Source organism: Uranotaenia lowii, chromosome 3 (assembly GCF_029784155.1).
Source record: "Uranotaenia lowii strain MFRU-FL chromosome 3, ASM2978415v1, whole genome shotgun sequence".
NCBI lineage: Eukaryota > Metazoa > Arthropoda > Insecta > Diptera > Culicidae > Uranotaenia > Uranotaenia lowii.
The window spans coordinates 256,919,245-256,943,131 of NC_073693.1; the positions used below are offsets into that span (position 1 = coordinate 256,919,245).

Consider the following 23,887-nt stretch of genomic DNA (forward strand, 5'->3'; position numbering starts at 1 on the left):
AGTAAATTACTTTAAAAAAACTGAAAATCGTTTATTTTCATTTTTGTGGGGAAATCGAATCGTTGGAAACTTGTCATTGAATCCTCCACTTTTGTGAAGCTACATATATGCTATTTTGGTAAGTCAAATACAATCTTTTCATCTGGTATATTTGTTTGAATAATTCTGTTGTTCCTGCGATATACCTTCTTAAATGTTTGCTGTGATGAACATTAATCAGAGATCGTAATAGTTAATTGTTACGATATTTTATTATCTCATCTGAAACACCGAACAATAAAAAAAAAACGAATACACCTTGCAATACTTAGTTTCGCGACCATGCAACATTTTCACAAGCTTGTTAATTTCCCAAAAACCTTTCTGATAATGTATGAATCGATAGCATTATGTACATATGTCTAATTAAGTAAGCGTGTTCAAAGATTGTCAGGATTAAATTATATATTTGCACGCAATAAATTGACTTCAGTTGATCATAGTTAACCAGTTTCAATAAGCTAGATTTCATATTAGGAAGTTTAAATGTGATGATTTAGGTTCATTATCTGAAAATCTGTATTTCAACGAACAATATTTAGAATTTAAGTCCCGTATGAGTTGTCATTATGCAAACTAGTTCTCAGGATATTGTTACAATTTGATTGAGACGTTTCCCATACTCAACACACATTATCTAAACAAGGTTTTTTTGCTGTTATCGAATAACATTGATTGGATTCATGTGTGTGATATCAGCACAGACGGGGAGGCAGAAGGGCCTACAGCTTCCCAGCAAGAACTGCGTGACATGGCACGATAAACATTCGGCAGAATATTGTACCTTCTGAGAACGTTCTGTAAACTGAATCACACGCTTTTGTTTCATTATAATCGATCTCAGGATTCTTAACTGTGTCGATACAACGCACACTAGTCATATGTTTATGGAATATTTCCAACATCAACTTTAAAATATCCACTTGTTAAATCAACTTTTTTCAAATTCAACACCAGTATAGTTTTTCACCGACTTATTAGCGACTGTTTGTTCGATAATTGGGAAACAAAGTTGACAAACGAGGGCCACAGTAGGATTACAAACGTTACCGGAAGTGTTGTCACAATTTTAGCAATAGATTATCAACTTTTATTGCTATTCAGAATGTGTAGGGTGTTTGGACTCAAAGTAAACTTTTCAAAAGTATGTAACTTTCTTTCATTTGAAACTATAAACTATAGTCTGAAACAGTACTTTCTCGATATCTTAAAAAACATCTATTTTAGCAACAATGATTGATCCTAGGTTTGGAAAACTACCCTAGGAGCGGTTTCAAATGTCAAATTAGACATTATAGCAATAACATTGGATGTTCAATTAAAATTGTGCAAGGAATCAACGCAATACATAACAGAAAGATTTCATTGAAACCAGTTCAGTCACCAATGTTTTCTCGTTTATCTAATAAATAACCATTCATTAGATGCCATTTATTCCATTGTCAACTCCCTTAATCGTAGTAAGCTGAATTTAAACACCTTGTTGGCAAGATTTGGTGAATGGCGCATCGTATTACAGTAAAATGCTCATATCCACATGTATAAGTAGGCGCATCCTCTGATGTCAAGCGTCACAATGAACTCGACGTACTGTACATATGGGGCCATTTAATTGGTCATCATTAAACCACACAAACTATATCAATCATCATCGAATTTCGTGCTAATCTTCACATCGTGTTGTAGTGAATTCTTTGTTACAACTCTGAGGTATGTACGATCAACTGACATGTGGTAATGAACTTGTAACTGCAAAAACTTCACTTACCGGTTGTAGGCTATGCGTGTTTTGTTTTTGCACCACGCCCACCCTTTCGCAACAACAAAACCTCTTATCAGGGTATGGTTTCCAATTTCTAGCAGTGCACTCAGAGATAATCTATGCACAGCCGACCACTTTAAATGTAGTGCGAACATACCGAATATAATTATATCTGCTTTTTTTCTCCAGATTCCACTCATTTCCTTTATTATGCAAACATGTTAGAACAATGTAACTGCTTACGGCGATAATTATTAAGCGCACCTTTTTGCCTTCTGGAATGAACAGCATCTGTTTTGCTACCTTCCGCCACACTTCACAAAACGATCAAGCGCTTGTGCTGAGTTGCTAAGTTATCATAATGCTATACCTAATAGTATGCAAGCACTTTCTTGTTCGATTCAACTGTTGTGGGTCTCAAGATCAAGACTATTGATTTGTTGAGAAAAATATTTCTACTTACAAAGGGGTCTTCCTTATATCTATCTATTATTTGATTAGAAAGCTCATAAATAAACCACATTTTTTCTAGTTGTTGCAGATCATTCACGTAAACAGCGTTGTTTATGACCGATTCTCTATTATATTTACTGTAGTTCATAATGGTGGAGTGGCACGTGCTGGAACTGAGTTAGGGGCCAACAAAAAATACGGTAGAATGTACTCTATGAGATCGTGCTAATAGATTGTTCGCAGCTAATGAAACCGAATGAAATAATTAGCTACCGTGCTATTTCTAGTTAGGCGCTAAACGGCTGCTTCTCGGGTAGTACATTGATTAGTTTGACAAATTTTGTCTGAAATCTTTTGAGGTGCAAGGTCGAGGAAGAGCTATTCTCATCGTTTTCTTCCTTCTGATATTTTGCCATCATCTCCTAAGAATGAATTGCATATCAAAATGAGATTGAGTCCTACATATGTAGTTTTAACTGGAGTTTAAATTGGATGAATTTCTCCCCAAGCAAGGAAGTTTCAAATATGATCGAAAGAAATGCATCCATGCGATTGTGTGCTAGTGATCAGGCCGATTCCGATAACGTGAATGTAAAAACCATTCTTATTCATGTGATGTAAAAAAATGTCACGTATGAGAGGAGTGGGCAATGAATGAAACTTGGAAACCAAAGGAAATCTCTAAAAAGCCATCTAGAAACTGTTATCTCTATTTTCATTTTTTTTACATTATTGTTAGTTATCGTTTGTCATAGTACAGCATATTGAAAATTAGCGTGGCAAACAAAGTTGCAAAAATTGCACTGGTGATTTTTCTCATGACGCATTTTAACCGTCATGTCATGACCGAAATTTTCGAGATCCTCATGATCGATGACATAATGGAAAAATCTTTCTTTAACAAAACAATCATTCATAGCATGCTTTCATTTCGAAAAAACCTCAAACTAACGACATGTGAGGAAAAGAATGGGTCACTAGCTCATGACTATGACATAATCCCATCCCTGCTAGTGATTCTTGTTTTAAGAACCAGATTTTTTATATGCTGCATAAGCTAGATATTCATCTGGCTGTGAGCTTTACGAGCCCATGACTGCAAAAGTTATGAGCAAAGAATAATGAACAAGAAATAAATTAGACATTCTGTCGAACTAAAATGCTTAAAAATGGTGTTGGTAGACCATGTACAGAACTCAAATAGAGTTCATTTCAAAATTGTTTATAGAATGTTATACAGCTATTTAAATATTTTACATTGTTTACTATTTAAAACCCAAGTGATCATGGTTGGTAAGCACCTCTCAAATCCGACAGCGCGCTGTGTAAATCGCATTGTTTTCTGCTACTATTTTCAGAGCGCCATACTTACTTCCGAAATGCCGAAGCCAAGTGCCGATCAAACCGGTGCCCCAATAGCAGCACTATTGTGAGAGAAGGAGAAATCCCAAAACACACAACAGAAGTGCAATTGCTCTAGCCCTCACTCTGGCGAAGCCTTCTCTGCTCTTTGATTGGGTGTACGCTGTACGCTCGGTGTCTGAAGAGTGCTGGGCAAGTGTTTTAGAACGAAAAGTTCACTGAGTTGCATTTTTCAAGCCGTTCGGGGAAAAATGGACAACCATGCAAGTGAAAATAATGCAAGTTTACTGTTCAAATTGCAAAGCATTATACTATACTCACACTATACTTATTTATACTCAAAATTAAAAATAGAGATTTCTTCAGTTTTTTTGCAGAATGAAGAGACTTGATGAACTAGCTGAAGGGAAAATATATCGAGAAGATAAAAACAAACTGGTTAAAAACAAAAAAAAAACTAAATAGCTAATGAAATTTCGCCAGAACTGCTACATATGAAAACAAACGAACAGAAAAGAATGCATTTTATACACTCCGGTAACAGAATGTTAGAGGAAAAAATCATTAATGCCTTATTCGGGCGATGATCCGTTGAGCCCAGAGTGACTCTGGGCTGACTGTAAAGAGGAACTGGGATGTCTAGTCCCTTCTTCAGTGAGAAGCAAAAGTCCAACCAACAGTTTTGAGCTGTCTAGTAGGGAGTATTTTCTACACACTTGTCCTTCGCTTACATCTTCATCGCCTTTTCACTTCTTCTACGAAGCGCACTCGCTAGATAGTATTATTTCACATAGTATTCAAATCTCTACCTTAGATTTCATGTCGCCGCAATTCCATTAAAATATTATCTAATGAAGATGGGTTGTACTATATACGTTTGTTTGTATATACACCGATCAGATTGAAATTTTCTAAAGATATGTAAATGGACATTAGAAAGGTCGTGGTAATAGTTTTGGGACCCTCCAACCTTAAAAAAAGTGCTGAAAAATAATTACTCATTTTCATAAATTCCAGATTTTAATTTATTTAAAAACCAGAATTTCGAAAAGTAAATCCACTCATTTTGATTTATATTTTACTAGCTGACCCGGTAAACTTCGTTTTACTAGTTACTGAATAAATCGTTGGAAAATGTTTACAGTTCTTTAACTTCTTCATGCTCGTGAATCAGTTTTCATGAAAATCGTCTTCAAGCTGTTCGAGTTTTGTCCCGTTTCTAGTTGATTTTGTATAGGAGCCCCCCTTCCATAAAAAGTGAGACTCTTGAAACTATTGTACAAACCATCTCTGACCCGAAAAACCCTCGGATACCAAATTTCACTTAATTCCGACCGACCATTCATACGTGATGGTGTTACAAAGAAAATGCCTCCATTTTTATATATAAGAAGATGTGAAACCAAGCAGGGCCAGATAAAATCAATTAGTCATTCACAAAATATTCCAGGCATCACTAATTCTTCTCATTATCTTGTAGGTATCAAATATTTATAGATTGCATTAATCCATACAAGTAATATTCACATTAAAAAGTTAGTTTATACATGTAGTAAAGGTTGGTTTTAGTGTTGCGAGAAAAGAAAAAATGATGCTAGTTTATGAAAAACTAATACTATCTGAATGTATAAATTGTACCGGATTCTAGTTCTTGTAGATAAAATGCAAAATTATAAAATTTCCTTACATTAGTAGTAAACAACTTATCTAAAACAAATTGAAACAAATTTTCTTCAAATGTTCTCTAATTTCATAAAACCAAATCTTTTCTAAATAATTATTGAGTGAAGAAGAAAAAGAAGGAAAAGGTTTGAGCAAAATTGATTGTGTGAGCATTGCGTGTGTCTAGGAAATGTATTAAAAAAACAGGATTGATCAAGAATTGAATTTTTAACCATGTTTAAATTAAAAAAAAAAAAGATCTATTCAATCTAAGTCTTAATAATTTTTGTAATTAAATTTATAGTTTGTTTAAAGCAATTACTTCCATCATATTTACTAAAAACTATTTTTAAAATGCCTATCTGCTAGAATGCGCATTTTAATTCTAATTCTATTCGATCTTAAATCATAAAATTTAATCTTTTTTGCTTGAAAATGGATCAAAGTACCATAATTAAGCTAAGTCTAATTTTCTTCATGTTAGATACCCTGAATTATAAAAACAAAAAATTAAGAATTACTTGCAAAATGATAAACTGCAACCATCAAAAAGTGATAATTTCCAAAATACTCAATTAATATTTTATCACACTAGTCAAAAGTGTTTCCTGATCACATTCCTCCACCCAAATTTCCAAACAAAAATTATTTGCTAGGATGCTTAAGGTGAATTCGGTTCTAAAGCGAAAATTTGTTCTTTTATCCTTTTATCTTTTTTCCAATCTATCTAAATATTGACTACTAGGACTTGGCCGGCGCCGTTATTGATGTTCAAAGGGAGAACATTAGTTTTGTACTTTGAAAATGAGCTCCTTATCCCAAGAACCATTCTTTTGACCTTTGCACAAAATTGATGATGAAATAAGTATTGCAATGCCAATTCTGGTAATTTTCATTAGAAGATAATATATAATCCAAATCCGAATAAAGTTTAATGCTTTGCAATTTTACAACAATAAAAGGTAAAGAATAAACAAAAAACCCATAAACCCATTACATATCTTGACATGTTACAGAAGATTAAAGAATTTTTGAAAGTTTTGAGTTTTGAGATTATCATATTTATCACCCTAAGCACAAACTGTTGAAACGTGTTTACTTAGCGACATTTTTCAATGCGAATCATGTCTTCTGCTTCCAGTACCACTGCATGAAAGAGTAGTATGGACTATGTAGACAGATTAAATTTTTATATTTCCCACATCAACCACTCGCATTAGCCCCCCCACATGCCATAAATTATGAGATCATTCCATTTTCGCCTCATTGTATTCTGTCTGAGACTTCAACCTCGACGGCTACCGAACTAGCGCCTAGAGATATCATACAATATGAAACAACATATTTCAATTGTCACATTCTGCCTTTCCAACTTTCGGTCTAGGATATATCACGGGTTGATTTATAAGAATCTTAAGGAGAAGGATCATCCTCCCTCGTCCTGGCAACATCATCATCATCATCATCATCCGATAAAGACTTATAAAACCTCAAAATGGGTTGGCCATCAAGGATAATATGTTGCAATCAGAACTCTATCTCGATCCCTTTCGTGATGCTACTTATGACGAGCGAATGCTTTAATCCGCTTTTTTATTTCAATCTCTCTCTTTCCATGGAAACGAAACGTTCGTTGGCTGCTCGGGAAAATCAATCGCTTATTTTCTAATATTTATTGGGATGTTGTGTCTTGACGCACCGGCACTGGAAAACCCTGGGCGCGCTTCACGCATCCCCAAACGCTTCACGGCACGCAGTCAACAAGGCTGAATTGCAATGCAAACATCCGATCCGGGGGGAAACGGCCAGGGACCCACCGCAGCGGCTAACAGCAACTATCAGACTACCACCACCACCACCAACAATAGCACATCGACGGCGGCCAGTTCTCCCCCGAAGGCGCCCCCACCGATTCCACCCCCGCCAGGATCATGGGCGTCGATGAAGGCCCAGGTCCTGCGATGGCGTGGTTCAAGAAAGCTGGTGCTCGTCATCGTTGCCATTGCGCTGCTGCTCGACAATATGCTGCTGACCGTCGTTGGTAAGTGAAATTTTACGCTATACTTTCTTTGCTAGTAAAAATTATTTGCAGCCCGAATGCCGGCATGAATTGAGAAATTTTGGGTTTAAACATAAACCTGAAGACGGTTTGCAGCTTTGATTTTCCACTTTTTGTGTGAATTATTTTTACCGAAGGTGTATTGATCGAGTTGATGGATCATATCATAACCATAGACGCTGAGTCAAGATCTTGATTTTTTCTATTTATTATTTTATGATACATTTATTGACATTAATTATTTTATGATAAAACATGAAATAAATTTAAAAAAAAATCATCCTTTTTTTTAAGAAATTTTGTTAGTTTATTCTTGGTACCTACTATCGGCCGGCGCACACTTTTTTCAGTCATGATTTTGATCAATTTTTCAATTGTATACTTCGTCTTATAATACTGATTAAGTGGTTACATCCTCCTCCTTCATTTTATACTACTTTTCGGTCCAATACTTTTCTTTTAAAAGAAACCAAGGGCAATATAGTGGATACAGTTGTTTCTAAATTAACAAAACTTGATTATTTTTGAGCCCCTCTAAAGCGTTTTTAACGGAATTTCTGTTGGCAAAATCTGACAATAACGAAGTAAAACCATCTGAGATTGAACTTAAAGAATAATCAGTTAGTATAGATCGTTGGTTTCGGAGGGTACATACAAGATTACTCTTTTTACTTTTTAGGCTTTTGAAAACAGCGAAAGCCAAAGTTTTGGTTTTGAAAATTTTCGTTTTTTTGTACAGGAGCGGAAAGTTGGCAAATCATTATATTTTATGCGAAACAACCAGCGAATGCATATTTTTATATGCTAGGGACCTTGCCATTAACAGTTATGGTATAGGAAGCGGACTTAAGATTTCATTTTGAAGAGTATGGAAGGTGTCATGAAGACAGTAAGATCAAATCGATCTATCGATTTAAAGTCATTAAAAAAAATCACCGAATCACATTCCCGTGATGATGAAAACTATATTTTAACAGTAACTCCACTAATCATGAAAATTAAATAGTTTTTTGGGACTTTTTTTAACCAACTTAGTACACAAACGAACTTTGACTTCACGAGATGAATTATTGCACTGCATTTGCACTTTCAATACGGGTGTGAGGAAGGTCTTCAACTAAATCAACGCAAATTCGATTTCAGTATATTAACTGATTCTCATGAATAATAAATAGATAGCATAGCATAGCATTGGGTGACTACACACATCTTGCATTGGCTGATACACAAAGTACAACTTAATCATTAAAACAAACACAAGATGCCAAAACGAGTAACTGGCTTCAATATTCGTTTCAATTGTTGGTTTCAAAAATAAGTGTAGTACAATAATGCACACCGCGACAAGTCAATGTAATCATAATGGGGATGATCTGATACAGCAAATAAAACTTTTCAGGTGCTGAGAACTCATACGACCCAGAGCACTGTATTCAGTTTGGAAGGGAAAGGGATATTTACATATTTAGGAAATCCTGCTCGGCAAATATGACTGAAAAAATGAGTAAAAGCATTAAATTTTCAAAAAGAAACGATCGGAGAACTAAGTTGGCCTTGCTCGAGTGCGGTTGTGTTTTTGATCACGGTCGCGTTTTGCTTCGTTATTCTTCGAAATATTTTTCCACGTGTTATTTTGGAGCTACAAAATTAAAATTAACATTGAATAATGTAAAGTGAACGTGATTGTACTTTAGTTAAAAATTCGTTAATTAACTCTAAGATAACAAGGTATTGCAGTGAAAAGTGTAATTTTTATCAGTTGTTGTGTGAAGATGTGAACTGTAAGTGGGATTGAACAAGGGCTTCTGATAGATTCGGTTTACTAGTTTTTAATAATAAGAGGAATTAATAGAACCGTACACTAAGTTGAACGTTTGAGTCCTGATGCTTAGCCTAAATTCCACAGGCCTAAGGCCACAGGTTAACGGTGAATATTCGTGAAAACGTCGGGGAAAAGGGCGCGTCTCTTCAATGGTGATGGAACCTTCGCAGAATTGCAATGATTGCTACGATTTCCAGCAAATTCCTTGAAGAAGAACAACAGAAGTTCCGGTGTTCATGGCTCGGATAAATCATGCAGCTAAGTCCTTGTTTTGAATTATTTTTGTTTTAATAAATCTTGACTGATTGCATAATGTAGATTACATAACATTTATTTAGTTATGATAACCGTTCATATATGTAAACTATTTAATCGGCAGGGTGAATGGTTGAAAACGTGTAAGTTGGTCATAATGAACTGAAACATTAAATTTTCACCACAAAATCTTTCTAAAAGTAAATTTTGAAAGGTTTTGTGGCTGTTATCACTAATTAGGATTCTCTTTTCTTTAATTTTTATTTTCAAGAGCGAGTAACGGCGCTATAACCAAGGTCTTTGACCAGAAATGATGGTGCATAGAAATTCAAAACTTGCGAAAATTTAGAAGTGAATTTAAACCACAAAACATTTCATTCAAATTCAATCAATCCATTTGCTATAGTTTTGAAGTTTTATGCTGAAATACCTCATTCCCAGCCACAGAAGAAGGAAATTCCAAGGACCATCGTCGAGGAGTACCATAAATTTTAGCATATGTGCTCCCAACGTTGGTATTTTAATTGTATATTCATAATCACAGAAACGTATGGTACTGTTGTCCACGTTTCTTCCTCCCTGTGTTCCAGTTGTCTCTGCGTCTAATACTGCACAGTGGGCCCGGCCGAGTAAAGATGGGTAGTAAATGTACTTTTACTACTCACCGGGATGCTGACAAGTTCTGGCTGTGTATGTATCATAAGCATAAGCATAAGCATAAGCATAAATTTTCAAAAAGAAACGATCTCACCAAGTCCATTAAATGGTATAGAAAGTTTAGGCCGGAGCTGTCTCCCAATTCTTCTTGATTGAAGTCAACTGGAACGGGTTGCATCCTAATATTTTCAAAATATCTGTCGCCTACAAGCAACGCGCATCGCAGCAATCTAAAAAAGAACTGCATTTTTTCGCCCATTGCGGAATTTTCCCTTTTTCACTTGCTGTGGCCTAATAATTGGGCTGCGTCACTGCATTGCTGTTTTTCCAAATTCTTCAGATGTCTTTTGAAACAATTTTTCCTGACTTTACCAGCAGTCGACCACTGAGCACATTTTTATATCGGAAAGTACGCTTCAAAATCAATCGATAAATTTGGTACTGCGTAAGCGCAAATCAGATCATACCGATAGTAATTTTTCTATTTTTTTAAGCATTTTTTTTTTGAATCGCAATTAATATATCCCGGGAAGCTGCTTTCCAAACTTCACCCATCATTACACTTTACATCTACTTTATGCTTTCTAATCTTTATGCACAATTTCAAGATTTTTTGGCTATTTACAGTATTATTTTGAAAAATTTTCACGGAGCACGAAAAAATTACGTCAGATGCCAAAAATTCATGGCCAACTTCCGATTTTTAGGAATAATAAATAGATTTTGACATAAAGAGATGATCATTTGAACTGGATCCTTTTTAAACAAGGAAGGGTTTCAAAGAAACTCAATATAAAATAGTTGCAATTCGAACGAAGTTAGAATGATTAACATCAAATTTCATATGAAAGAGAATTTAACATAACCAGAAGATTCAACTCCACTTGGCGAAAAAGCTTAACAGCGAGTAGGCAAATTTAAGAAATACAATTTTTGTATTTAAAAAAAAATCAGAAGATTCACTAATCTGAAAGTTGTCTGTGCTTTCAACAGATAAATTTAAACAGAAAAATGTATGATTACGAAAATTAAACCAAATTCGAACAGCTCAGTATTGATAACATATTCTGTATTTGAGTTGGTTTATCAATAAAGACAAACTAAATAGAAAATCCAGTTGAGTAAAATTGATCTAGATTTCAACTTAAACTGTGAGCTCGTAAGCAATATTTCAAACAGTTTTTAAATTTTCGCTTTTTAATAAGATTTTCGAAATTTTGTTTTTTTAATATAACAAAATTGTCGTTTGGCCCTCGGCAAATCTCATCTCTCAAATTTGGCCCGCCTGTTAAGAAGCTTGGCTACCCATGTGCTAAACAATCGTATGTGACCTCCCGTCTTCCCTAACTGTATCCCCAATTGAAGGAAGAAGAAGTCTCAAATAAGTAAATAACCATTTTACGTATCCAAATGCATTACCATGCCAAAGTTGTTTCCATTTGCTCGATTAGTTCTCGAGTTATACGAAAAACTTGTAAAGAAGCCCACCTCTCTCCTTCCTATAAACCCACTGGAAGGAGACAGTAATACCAAATATTCATAGAAACATTCCTTGTGCTCGAATACCCTTCCAAGCCAAATTTCGTTCCATTTGCTGGGTAAATTCCCGAGTTATGTAAAAAAAAATGTAAGGGAGCACCTTCCTCTTTTAAGATTTTCCAACTGGAAGAACGGAGGGTTCTCAAAATATCATAGAAACATTTCTCGTAATCAAATACCTTCCCAAGCCAAATTTGGTTCCATGTGCTTCATTAGTTTTTAAGGGTTGTATTCCATTTTCCCGAAAACCATTGCCCAGAATGAAAATTCACCAGAAATCCACTTCCCCAGATTTTTTTTCCCCAGAATGCACCGTTTACCAGAATTTTTTTTCCAGAATGAACCATTTCCCAGAAATTTTTTTACCAGAATGAACCACCGTATCACCGTCGGGGGACCGTCAACAGTTTTTTTCAAACTTCTTCGGTCTCAATAAACTCAATTAAAGTAAAAAAAAACCATTTCCCAGAAAATTTTTCGCCAGAATCGCCATTTCCCAGAAAATTTGATATATTTATCCAACCTGAAATTCTCCAGAAAGTTCTATCTAAAGAACACTCAAATGGACTGGGTCAATTGAAGAAACACAATGGGGAGCTAACTACAGACCCAGAAGAAACACTTCAATTACTACTAAGTACGCATTTTCCAGGATCCATCGAAGGGTTAGAGATTATGGACACTCTGGCTGGAAGACCCAGTCGAAGTGTTAGACGCGAGGAAGCTCTCCGTAAATCGCGCACAATCTTTACACCGTCAATGGTTAACTGGGCAATAAGTACATTCGAGCCATTTAAAGCTGCTGGTGAAGATGGAATTATGCCAATCCAGATACAGCAAGCAAAACAAATGGTAACACCTGCCTTGGTAGAGATGTTCGTCGCCAGTATGACCCTCTGTCATATTCCCACCCAGTGGAAAAAGGTGCGCGTTATCTTCATTCCGAAACCAGGAAAAAAAGATAAAACTCAACCAAAGGCATTTAGACCTATCAGTTTGACATCCATTATTTTGAAAATAATGGAGAAGATACTTGACGAGCACATTAAATCTCAGTATCTTAGCTTTTGTAAGCTGAACAATTTTCAGTTCGCTTACAAAAAAGGTATGTCAACGGTTACGGCCTTACATACCTTAACACAAAAACTAGAAAAGACAATGGAGGCAAAAGAAATAGCACTTGCTTCTTTTCTAGACATTGAAGGGGCATTCGACAACGCATCTCATTACTCAATCGAATCAGCTATGAAAAGACGAGGGTGCCACATGGCAATTGTTAACTGGACTAGTACCATGCTGATAGATAGAACCATTTATGCAAGTTTGGGAGGACTCACGATCAGTGCCACTCCAACTAAGGGATGTCCCCAAGGTGGGGTTCTATCACCGTTGTTGTGGTCATTGATCGTGGACGACCTCCTAAACAAACTTGTATCTATGGGTTTTGAAGTTATTGGCTTTGCAGACGACGTAGTAATAATAGTTCGGGGAAAATATGAGAATGTGTTGTCAAACAGAATGCAATCTGCACTTAATTACGCACTATTCTGGTGCAGAGAAGAGGGACTGAACATTAACCCTTCCAAAACTACTGTGATAGCATTCACTATGAGACGAAAAATTGCATTAAAACCTCTAACACTAGATGGGGAAGTGCTAAACTTCGAATCGCAGGTGAAATATCTAGGAATCATACTAGACTCAAAACTATCATGGAACCCACAGTTAGAGCATGTAATAGCCAAGGCTACAACAGCTCTATGGGTTTGCCTCAAAGGAGTAGGGAAAAAATGGGGACTAAGGCCGAAAATCATCCATTGGATATTTACAGCTATAATAAGACCCAAAATCTCCTTTGCCTCCTTAGTATGGTGGACCAAAACTGTGCAAGCTACGGCCCGGAAGAAATTAGCGAAGCTTCAAAGAATAGCAACGCTATCTATAACTGGCGCTATGCGAACCACATCAAGCGAGGCTCTGAATGCACTACTAAATATTCTGCCACTACATCAATTTATTGAGTTAGAGGCAGAACGTAGTGCCTTGAGACTCTCAAAAATCAAAACTCTCTTTGAGGGGGATCTTACAGGACATCTAAAAATCCTGAATAAATTTAAAATAAACTCACTTATTGTAAGGAATGATGACTGGATGGAGCCCGTTTTCAACCTAGACATACCATACAATGTAACTATCAACGATAGGGACGTGTGGGAGTCAGGTGGTCCTAAGGTTCCTCCCGGATCGATTAAATTCTTTACTGATGGGTCAAAAATGGATAACAGAACTGGGGCAGGGGTGTTCGGACCTAGACTCAGGATCTCAATTCCTATGGGAAACTGGCCAACAGTATTCCAAGCAGAAGTTCAAGCAATTCTAGAATGCGCTTTAGCCTGTTTGAAAAGAGGATACAGGTACACAAGTATCTATATATTCTCTGACAGCCAGGCCGCTCTGCGAGCACTAAGTACGTTCACATGTTACTCCAAGCTAGTATGGGAGTGTATTGTTGCACTAAGAAACCTGGCCATACGGAACAGAGTATTTTTATTCTGGGTTCCAGGCCACTGCGGTATCCTAGGGAACGAAGAAGCAGACCAGCTAGCTAGGGAAGGATCTCAGGGCCTGTTAATTGGACCAGAACCCTTCTGCGGAGTATCGAGGAGTGCCTTGAATATGGAACTCAAGAACTGGGAAAGCACCACTATGATCTCCAACTGGAGAACAGCAGAGGGAGCAGCTCAGGCGAAAAGATTCATCGAACCAAGCGCACGACTCTCCAAAAACATGTTGAACTTAAGTAAGCACGAGTTAAGTACTTACACAGGTCTCTTGACCGGACATTGTCCAACAAAACAACATCTCAAACGGATAAACATTATTCAAAACGACGACTGTCGGTTCTGCGGGTTCGAAAGAGAAACTGCAGAACATCTTCTATGCAACTGCTGCGCCCTCCTTAATAGGAGAGAGCGTGCTCTTGGGGCAAAGTTAATAAGCGCACAAGACATATGGTGGCATATCAGCCCTAAGAAGGTTATATCATACATCTTTGATATCATACCCGATTGGGATAAAATGCTTAGTCAGCAATCAACTGTCACTTTAACCCATAGTGCAGGTGAGCCTGATAGCATACAGTAACGCGGGGTAATTACCACAATAGATCAACTACTGGTCGCAGTGGGCTCTCCGCTACAAGGAAAAAAAAAAAAAAACCTGAAATTCAAAAAATTAAATAAATTTTTTCCACAAAAATTGGGTTCCCATAATACTATTCTTTTGCGGCAAAGTCGCAACCAACGAGGATGAATGGGGCCGAGGCGGCACAAAGCCGCTGAAGCTCTAAAATCCGGATGGCCGCCGACCCGCCGTCGGAAGCGGCGGCCCTTATTCATTGGTCTAGGTCTGCCGGGGCTTCCTAGGTCTGCGCGAAAGCTAGGGGTGATCCCTTAGCGTGAAGGACAAAATGTCTTTCAAGTTCGAACGCGCAGCGTGAGGAGTCGGATACAAAAAAGTTTTTTTAATGGACCATGGTTAGCATTAAATCAATTAAAGTACCCAAACCACAAACAAAACACAAAATTGGTTCTAAAATAAATTAAGTTGGAAAATTTCAAACCTGTAGTTTCATTCAAAAAATCATTTTGAAAAAATAAATTTCGAATCATATGAAATTTACAAAAATTTATTCGAAAAAAAAACAGATAAAAATACTAGAGGAAAAAATCTGGGATTTGTGCCATTCTGGGGAAAAGTTTGTGGGTAAATGGGATACAATCGTTTTCAAGTAATGCTGAAATTGTAAAAGAGCCCCCTCCCCACTTTCTATCTCCTTACTGGAAGGAGGAAAAGGTACCAAACATTCATAGAACTATTTATCGTACCCAAATACCTTTCCAAGCTAAAATTGGTTCCATTGGCTTGAATAGTTTTCAAGTTATGCAATAAAAAAGTTATCAAAGCCCCCCTCCTTCCTTCCTGTATCTTCACTGGAAGGAGGGAGGGGTTAGAAAAAATCATAGAACCATTTCTTGTATTCCACAACCCTCCCATGTCATATTTGGTTCCATTAGTTTGGTTATTTTTCCAGTTATGAAAAAAAAAATAAGGTAGGCCCCCTCTCCTCTCCCTATCTTCCCATTGGAAGGAGGGGGGATACCAAATATTCTTTGAAACATTCCTCTTACCCAAGTACCCACCCATGCCAAGTTTGGTTTGATTTGCTTGATCAGTTCTCGAGTTATGAATGATTATTACTTTTTTATGAGAGACCTCTTCCAGCCTTCCAGGAATAGGGAGGGGCCCCAAACTATTATAAGAACCTTCCTCGGCCTCCAATAATCTCATCTGCCAAGTTTCACGCAAATCGGTTCAGTAGTTTTCGAGTCTATAGGGAACGGACCGACAGACAGACAAACAGATAGACAGACAAACAGATAGAAATCCATTTTTATATATTTTCAAAAATTAAGTTTAGTTTACAACCTAAGTGAGAGCGTTGACATTGCAACCATTCAATATGTTACTATGTGAAGCCTTCGCTATATATATTCAACAGCTGTGTCCAACCAGCTGTATCTGCTTTAAGATTTTATTAGTTTAGGGGTCGGATAATTTTCAGCGAAAAAAATTAGAAGCATGTTTTTTTTTATAAATTTCTTTATTTGAAACTTTGAGAGTTTTAAGGAGCCAAACTCGTTTATAACCATTGATTACTTAGGTCTAGCAATTTTTGTTTCAAGAGGAGAAAAAGATAGAGAGCGAAATAGGATAATAAAAAGAATTATAAACGGAGATCGATAGCTTTTAGGAAAAGATAAATTTCGAACATGTAGTCCAAATCTAGCACAGCTAACACATCCCTCACTGGAACATATTGGGTGGTTTTCCTCGGGCCCGAAGGAATTAGAAGCATGTATAAACTAAAGAATATGAAAAAAAACCTACATTTAAAAATTGACAACTAAAACTTAAAGCCAGAAATATAAAACTAAAACTTAAAGGGCGATACGGTCAAAGTTTGGTCAATATCAACTTGACGTATTTCTTTCAATTTTGCATTTAAAAAACCTGAACACCCCTCATTTTGAAGGAGTGTGTGTGTGTAGAATGTTGCTCCTATTTTGATTTTGGAATTCACTCCTCAGTTGTCAAAATGCCGTCCAAGGAAGAAGAGCAGCGTATCAAAATTTTGCTCGCGCATCGCGAAAATCCGAGCTACCCGCACGCAAAGCTGGCAAAATCGCTAAAAGTTGCCGGATCTACCGTTACAAATGTAATTAAAGTGTTTGGGGAACCTTTGTCGACAGCCAGGAAGTGTGGATCGGGGGGAAATCGAAAACCGGAAGCCGCTGAGACGACAAAGAGAGTTGCCGGTAGTTTCTAGCGAAACCCTAACCTCTCTCTCCGAGATGCCACAAATAAGCTGGGTGTATCGTCTACAACCGTGCATCGAGCCAAAAAACGAGCCGGACTTTCGACTTACAAGAAGGTAGTGACTCCAAATCGAGATGATAAACAAAATACGACGGCCAAAGCGCGATCCCGGAGGCTGTACACGACGATGCTGACGAAGTTTGACTGCGTTGTAATGGACGACGAAACCTACGTCAAAGCCGACTACAAGCAGCTTCCGGGACAGGAGTTTTATACGGCAAAAGGAAGGCGAAAGGTAGCAGATATTTTCAAGCACATGAAACTGTCAAAGTTCGCGAAGAAATATCTGGTTTGGCAAGCCATCTGTATCTGTGGCTTGAAAAGCAGCATTTTCATAGCTTCCGGAACTATCAACCGAGAAATTTACGTGAAAGAGTGTTTGAATAAACGTCTGCTGCCTTTCCTGAAGAAACACGGTTGTTCCGTACTATTTTGGCCGGATTTGGCATCTTGCCATTATGGTAAAAAGGCCATGGAGTGGTACGCCGCCAACAACGTGCAGGTGGTTCCCAAGGACAAGAACCCTCCCAACACGCCAGAGCTCCGCTCAATTGAGAAATACTGGGCTATTGTCAAGTGGAACCTAAAGAAGACCAAAAAAAACGGCTAAGGACGAGCAGCAGTTCAAGGCAAACTGGCTTTCTGCGGCGAAGAAGGTGGACAAGATGACTGTACAAAATCTGATGGCAGGGGTTAAGCGTAAAGCCCGGCAATTACACGCGATTTCCCTTGACCAAATTTTGACCGATCACCCTTTAGACAAGCGATTGTCTGTCCAAAAGCCTTATTCGTCCTGTTGAATCAAACTCGAAGTCTAAGATGATTTTCTACTGCACATCTTCTGTAAATTAAAGAGTGATACCAGAAGCGAATGATTCAAGAGCAGCAGCAACAAAAAAATCTCTTCACATTTATTTTGCTCCGGAACGTTTTCGAGGATATCATTAACAGGCTCTCGCTGCATAATTTGTCCAGTAGTTGCCTGGGTTAAGCTCTATCGATGTGATGAATTGCCGGGACCAGGCAAACGGAACAGAACAGACAGAAACACCAGCACCAGAGCTCCAGCATCTCGTTGCTTACAATAATCAATGTATTTATGCGCCATCGTTCAAGAGGTTACTGAATATAAAACAAACGGCAGGATATAAATTTATCGTTTGGCGCTACCCATTGGCATTGGCACACATGAGGCGCCATCACCGTTTTTCGTTCTCGATTCTGATACTCTGGCTGGCTGCTGGATGTGCAAAAGCATTACCTAATTGAATCTCAACAGGTGCTTGTGCTTTATCGGCTTGGTTTTTCGGATTGTTTGCATTTATTGGCGTTCTGGGAACGTATTTAGTACTTTCTCTGATTGTATAATCCTCTTAGCCGAGAAGTTCATTGCATGAGATGAGCGAACATAAATTTCCGTAGATATAATTGCCACATTAGATTAAACTGAAGCCTCGTGCCGAAATGTAGCTCACTGGAGCCTCTTGGTGACAAAAAATAAAAATTAAAACCAGTGTTACACTCAAATGAGCGCGAAACCAGATTAAATATTTCCAGGAAAATAGTTCATTTTTTTTACCTCAAAGATATTATTTTGATTGCTCGTAGGCTGATAGTACCTGAGTAATTCTCACATAGTCGTCCGCCGTCTGAGTAGAGTAATTGGATAATCAGCTACCGAACAGTAGGTTTAAGGTTCTAATCTCAATCGCTGCCGGAGATTTTCTTCACGTGTTGCTAAACTGCCGAGTGACGTGATTGCATTCTTGTCTGGCATTAAAACGACCGAGACGATTCGGTTTATTATGATGGCGTTAAGGTCGATTAAGATGAGTTGAAAAAGTGATTTCGATTAAAAAGTAAGCTAGTGAATGTTAACAAGTAAAGCCAATAAAACGTGTCAAATTTAGAAGCAACTCTAAGAAGACATTTTATAAATATTTCATGTTACTCTTCTCAATAAGTAAATTTTGTTAGCAAATGGTTGTGCGTAGATTCAGCTACTAAATATCCAGTTATCCAAGCCACCTAAATTTAAGCACTTGCTTTTCTGCAACGAGTGCAACCTACTTATTTTGGTCGCGTGCCCTAAAGTGTGTTGTTAACCTAAAAAGATCAATATCTCGATAACCGTTGAAAGTCGGAAGAGATCACAAACGGGCTTGTTAATTGGATATAAACAAGTACCTGATTGTCTATAATCCTTTCTTTGGGAAAATTTAAGTACACGCGCCAAGTTCTAAGTGTTTCTTTTCGTCGGTTCCTTTTATATTTAATTAAAGTTTTTTATACTTAATTTAAAAAAATCTTTAAATTAATCAAACATTCAAAGACTTAAAAAGCGAAAAACAAATATGAATCTTTATGCAGTTTGGTGGCTTCAAACTTTATTCATATTTACTTGTAACAAATCCTCTCCTCAATGAATTCATGAAATGTTCAATTTTGCATCATTACTTTTTCATGGATGATTCCTTAACGTTCAGACAAAAAATTCCTCGCTCAAAACCACTAGTTTTGGAAACCTCGTTACGTTGGCTAAACTTTATTTTCAAACAATATTCAGCTATAATTTTTTTAAGTTATTCAAAGTCTTTAAAAAAATAAAGAACGTGCTTAGGATAAGAGACTATAGTGTAGGTAGATCATCTTCCAAATCTTGTGAAATTTATTCACTTATTGATGAAATAGGTCAATGTGAAATCCTTAACTATTGAACTTGAGCATGGGTGGCCAACATTTTCAGGTGGCGGGTCAAATTTAAGAAATTGAATTTGTCTACGGGCCAAAAATTCTTGTCAACATTTTTTTTTCTTTTAATACTTTTAAAGTATTTTTTCAACATATTTGATTAAGTAAAAATTTAGAAAAACGCATTTGTAAAAGTATTCCAGAGTTTCAAAGGAATTGTGGCCATAGTCATGGTATGTAGATGATATGCAGAAAAAAACCTGTTTCTATTTAATGTTGTAATTTATACAAATTAGATATATTTTAAACCTCAATGAATAACAAAAATCTTCCAGTGCTCAATAAATAATATTTGATAGAATTGGGCAAAATAGTATGGGCATAAATTGACCATTTATAGATTGTAATTATAATTTGATGAGCCATAACTTTTATAGGACCCAAAAATAACGACTTTAAACTCGTTCAGTTGTGTTATTCAAATAAAAATGATGTTATTTTGCTGAATCAATATTTGTTATACTCATTAGAAAAGCAATATCCAGAGTAATGGCTTGCGCTTGTGATATAGCTCTGTCGGCAAGTCAGTTGCTTCCTGAAGCGATGTGAAAATTTTACTATGTAAAAATGTTTTGAAGATCTTTGGGCGTTGTATTTTTTACAGCCCTGTTTCTATTCCAGCCGTATGTGATAGAAATATTGCTATTTTTACATCACAGCATGCGAGAATACTTCACGTGTTGTAAAAACTCTTGAAGGCCACAGATCTTGAAATGTTTTCGCATGGAAAAGTTTTCAAAATGTGATAAAAGTGTCAAAATTTCAACCACTTTCTCCCAACACAAGTGAACTTGCTCTAACTGTCAGCCAACTGCAACGTTGATATAAAGTCGCGAATGGCACAAAGACGGTAAAATGCCTATAATCGAAACAAAAAAAGATGTCTAGGGTTGCTAGAGATGTTTCCTTTTGAAATTTTGAAGTTTTCGAGGTTTAAAAATGATGATTTACCAGGTTTTGATTACATTAGTTTTGTTCGGGCTCGATGGGGGGGGGGGGGGGGGGTTCGGATTTCGAGGGTTTTCTTTCCGTCTCTAAGTCGACGGCATCCACCAGCAGCAAAAACTCAAGTAAGTCACCAATCAACTTTACACAACAGCTCGTTCACCCGCTGGGGGAGTGATTTTGTTTCACTTCGGTGTTCCTTGATTAGGATTTATTAGTCATTAAGCACCACTGCACAAGCCTTGCATTCGTTGCATCGAATGATTATCCGCGAATTTCCGATGTTTTATAGATAAGTCGCTTGATTGGACTTTAACTAATCGGTTTATTAGGAACGAAGTGAAAATCCGTGCGATTCGTTTTACGTTACTTTCTATTCTAACTTCTAAAATGGCTAACCTAAACTATTATGTGAACTCTCTCCGCGATGTTCGCTATGTTGCGAGAGAGAGTTGATTTTATGCTAAAGTACGATCACAAATAATGGTGTTTACGAGCAAATGGATTAAAATGTCAAGTGAATATAGATTAAGACACATATTTGAACAACAAGAACATTATTCATGACCGGTGTAGTACCGATCAAGTTTTTAATATGAAAATATGGCTTATCAAAAATTTTAACAGTTTTGCGAAAACGAGATCAACAACTCTTTTTTGAAATTTTAATAGTTTTAGACTTCTTTCGAGTCACATCACAAAAGTAAACATTTTGGCTTCTGAATTTTTTTCCAGAGCTGTATTAAAATGTTGATAGCTAAACATAATTGAAAATGTATCACGTGAAGAAAAGACTTCTTCGAAGAATCGTGTTGGCTTAACTACATAAAGTGAATATGATCCAAAACAAGAAAGTTTGATAAAAAAAATTACGACGATTTAATAATGACAATTCACCAAGTTTGTTTCCTTTTTGATATAAAATATCATAATTTTAAAAACTATCCAGGATAGAAGTCAGTGAGTAAGAATAAAAAAAAGATATGAACATGTTCACATGTGTTTTACAGCAAAAATTAAGCCTGGATGATTTTAACCCGAATTTCGATCAAATCAATTCATTTACACGTCTGCGATTAAACTTCTGCATACCGTCAAACGGGGCATCATGCAAAAGCAGGGTTAGATGCAACATTTGTTTATCACGACACTCATTCAATTTTTAATTCAATAAACTGTAATAAAGTTATTACTGAATGATAATAAATTGACGATGACATAGTTTCTAACATCGTGAAAAAATTTTTAAAAGTTGTTGATTCTCATAAAAAAATTTGAAAAATCGAGCATTAGATATACAAATTTTTACATTTTTCGATGGCGTTAAAAACTTTACCTAGTATGACGGATTGCCTTAATGATATCACCTACAAACTTTATATTTCTTTCATTATCCTAAAATAACACTGTTGGTGTATAAATATTTTTCGGACAATCACCAATTTAAAAAAAAAAAAATTTTATAATTCAGTTAGCTGTCTGGGGCAAAATGCAACAAAATGCAAATCAGAACTAAATCTCATAAATCACGTTTCTATATGCTGGGATATGATTGTTTTGCATTATGCGTTTTTTAACATTAAAATTTCATCCATCCTAAGATTTATTTGTATGATTTCAGCTTATAAAATATTTTGTAGTATTTTTTACCCCTAAATGTATGCAGCAGATTAACACTTTTTTAAACAAAAAATTTGGACAGAAAAAATGTAAAATTTGATTCGAACAAAACCAAAAATAACTGCAATTGGTGCTTCATCCGTTATGACATCACAAATGTATCAACAACTATAAATTTTCAAACGTTTTCATTTGATTTGCATTAATTACAGAGATTGTTGCAACTTGCCCCTTTTTCTTAGTAGAGTAAAAATCGCATGTTTTTATAAATTTAAAAATAACTGGTAAAACCAATAATTTTTCTGACTACGTCAGTTTGGTGTCCCATCAACCTTAAAACTTTTGATGTACAAGAGGTATGATTATGAAGCATTAAGATTTTAAAAGCCATTGAAGTTGAAAATTGTTGCATGTTGCCCCAGTTGACGGTATTTTCAAAAATTCTGATGAAAAATATATCTTTGCTTTTGAAGGAGCTTTGTTAAATGACAATTTTTCTGGTTTCTGCTTAAATTTTCAATTTTTACGGTTTCCTGGTGAAGGAATGACATTTCAAACTTAGCAACCCTTTATCAACAAACCAAGTTTATAAAATATACAAAGCTCTTCCAAACCAAAATGATGATATTTTTTCTCTTACTGGGTATCACAGCACATTTTGCGGTGTTCCATTTGTAATAACTCTGGGAAAATTGTGTTCTAAATGCATAGAAAAGCACACGATGTTTTCCAATATCTTGAATCCTGTGTCAATTTTCAATATCAAGTCCGCAACTTTGCATGTTTTGTCATTTTAGTGGTGTTTGGCTTTTTATTCAAGCTTTTGAATAAGTCGTTGAATGGTTCGCACGGATAATCAAGTCCAATGATGCTACTTTTTACTGCCTAAAGCTACGAAATCATTTGAATACAATTCTAAAAAGCGTAAATTGGAAATAAATTCGAATATTTTTTTTTTAAATTTTCAACTTACAAGATGTTCACAAATATTATGATCTTGCTCCGTGTTATAAGTATAATTCCTTTTTAAATAAATTGAAGGTTATCAAACTGCGGTGAATCCGTGCATCCATGGTGGATAACCAACATACATACAGTTGCGTTCAAAAAAGAATGAAATCGTGTGAAGCTGCGCACCCACTTTCAACTTTGACGAGCTGCCATTTCTCTCTCGGTTGATATTTTTTTATGAAAATTTCACACAATCTAGTTTAGCTATTCAACTAACACTATACGAAATTTGAAGTATTTTCAATTACGGGAAGCAAAAATAGAGCTATTTCCGTATAAAAGAGAAATTTGGAATTGTTTCACTAAACTTGCTGTATCTTCGACAATTTTCATTGAAAAATCTTACAGAAACATCCGTCCGAAAATGAATGAAATCGTATGTTGGGCGATAATGAACCTGATTTTCTACCCGGCACCATTTTTGATCACGTGCATCGATTTTGACGAAACTTGGCCTGGTATTAGATCAAATATTTTTACATCTTTGGACCAAATTTCAAGTTTTTTCAAT

The 23,887-nt window shown here is 36.2% G+C and overlaps 1 protein-coding gene across 3 annotated transcripts in view; it reads left to right on the plus strand.

Annotated features, from left to right (window-relative positions):
- The window catches only part of LOC129758463 (synaptic vesicular amine transporter-like), a 134,382-nt gene that overhangs the window by 58,226 nt on the left and 52,269 nt on the right, over positions 1-23,887 (plus strand). For all 3 annotated transcript variants that reach the window (XM_055755967.1, XM_055755964.1, XM_055755966.1), the window contains exon 2: positions 7,036-7,319. In XM_055755967.1, coding sequence (XP_055611942.1) covers positions 7,055-7,319 — 265 coding nt within the window. In that variant the 5' untranslated portion in view covers positions 7,036-7,054. The remainder of the gene's footprint in view (positions 1-7,035; positions 7,320-23,887) is intronic.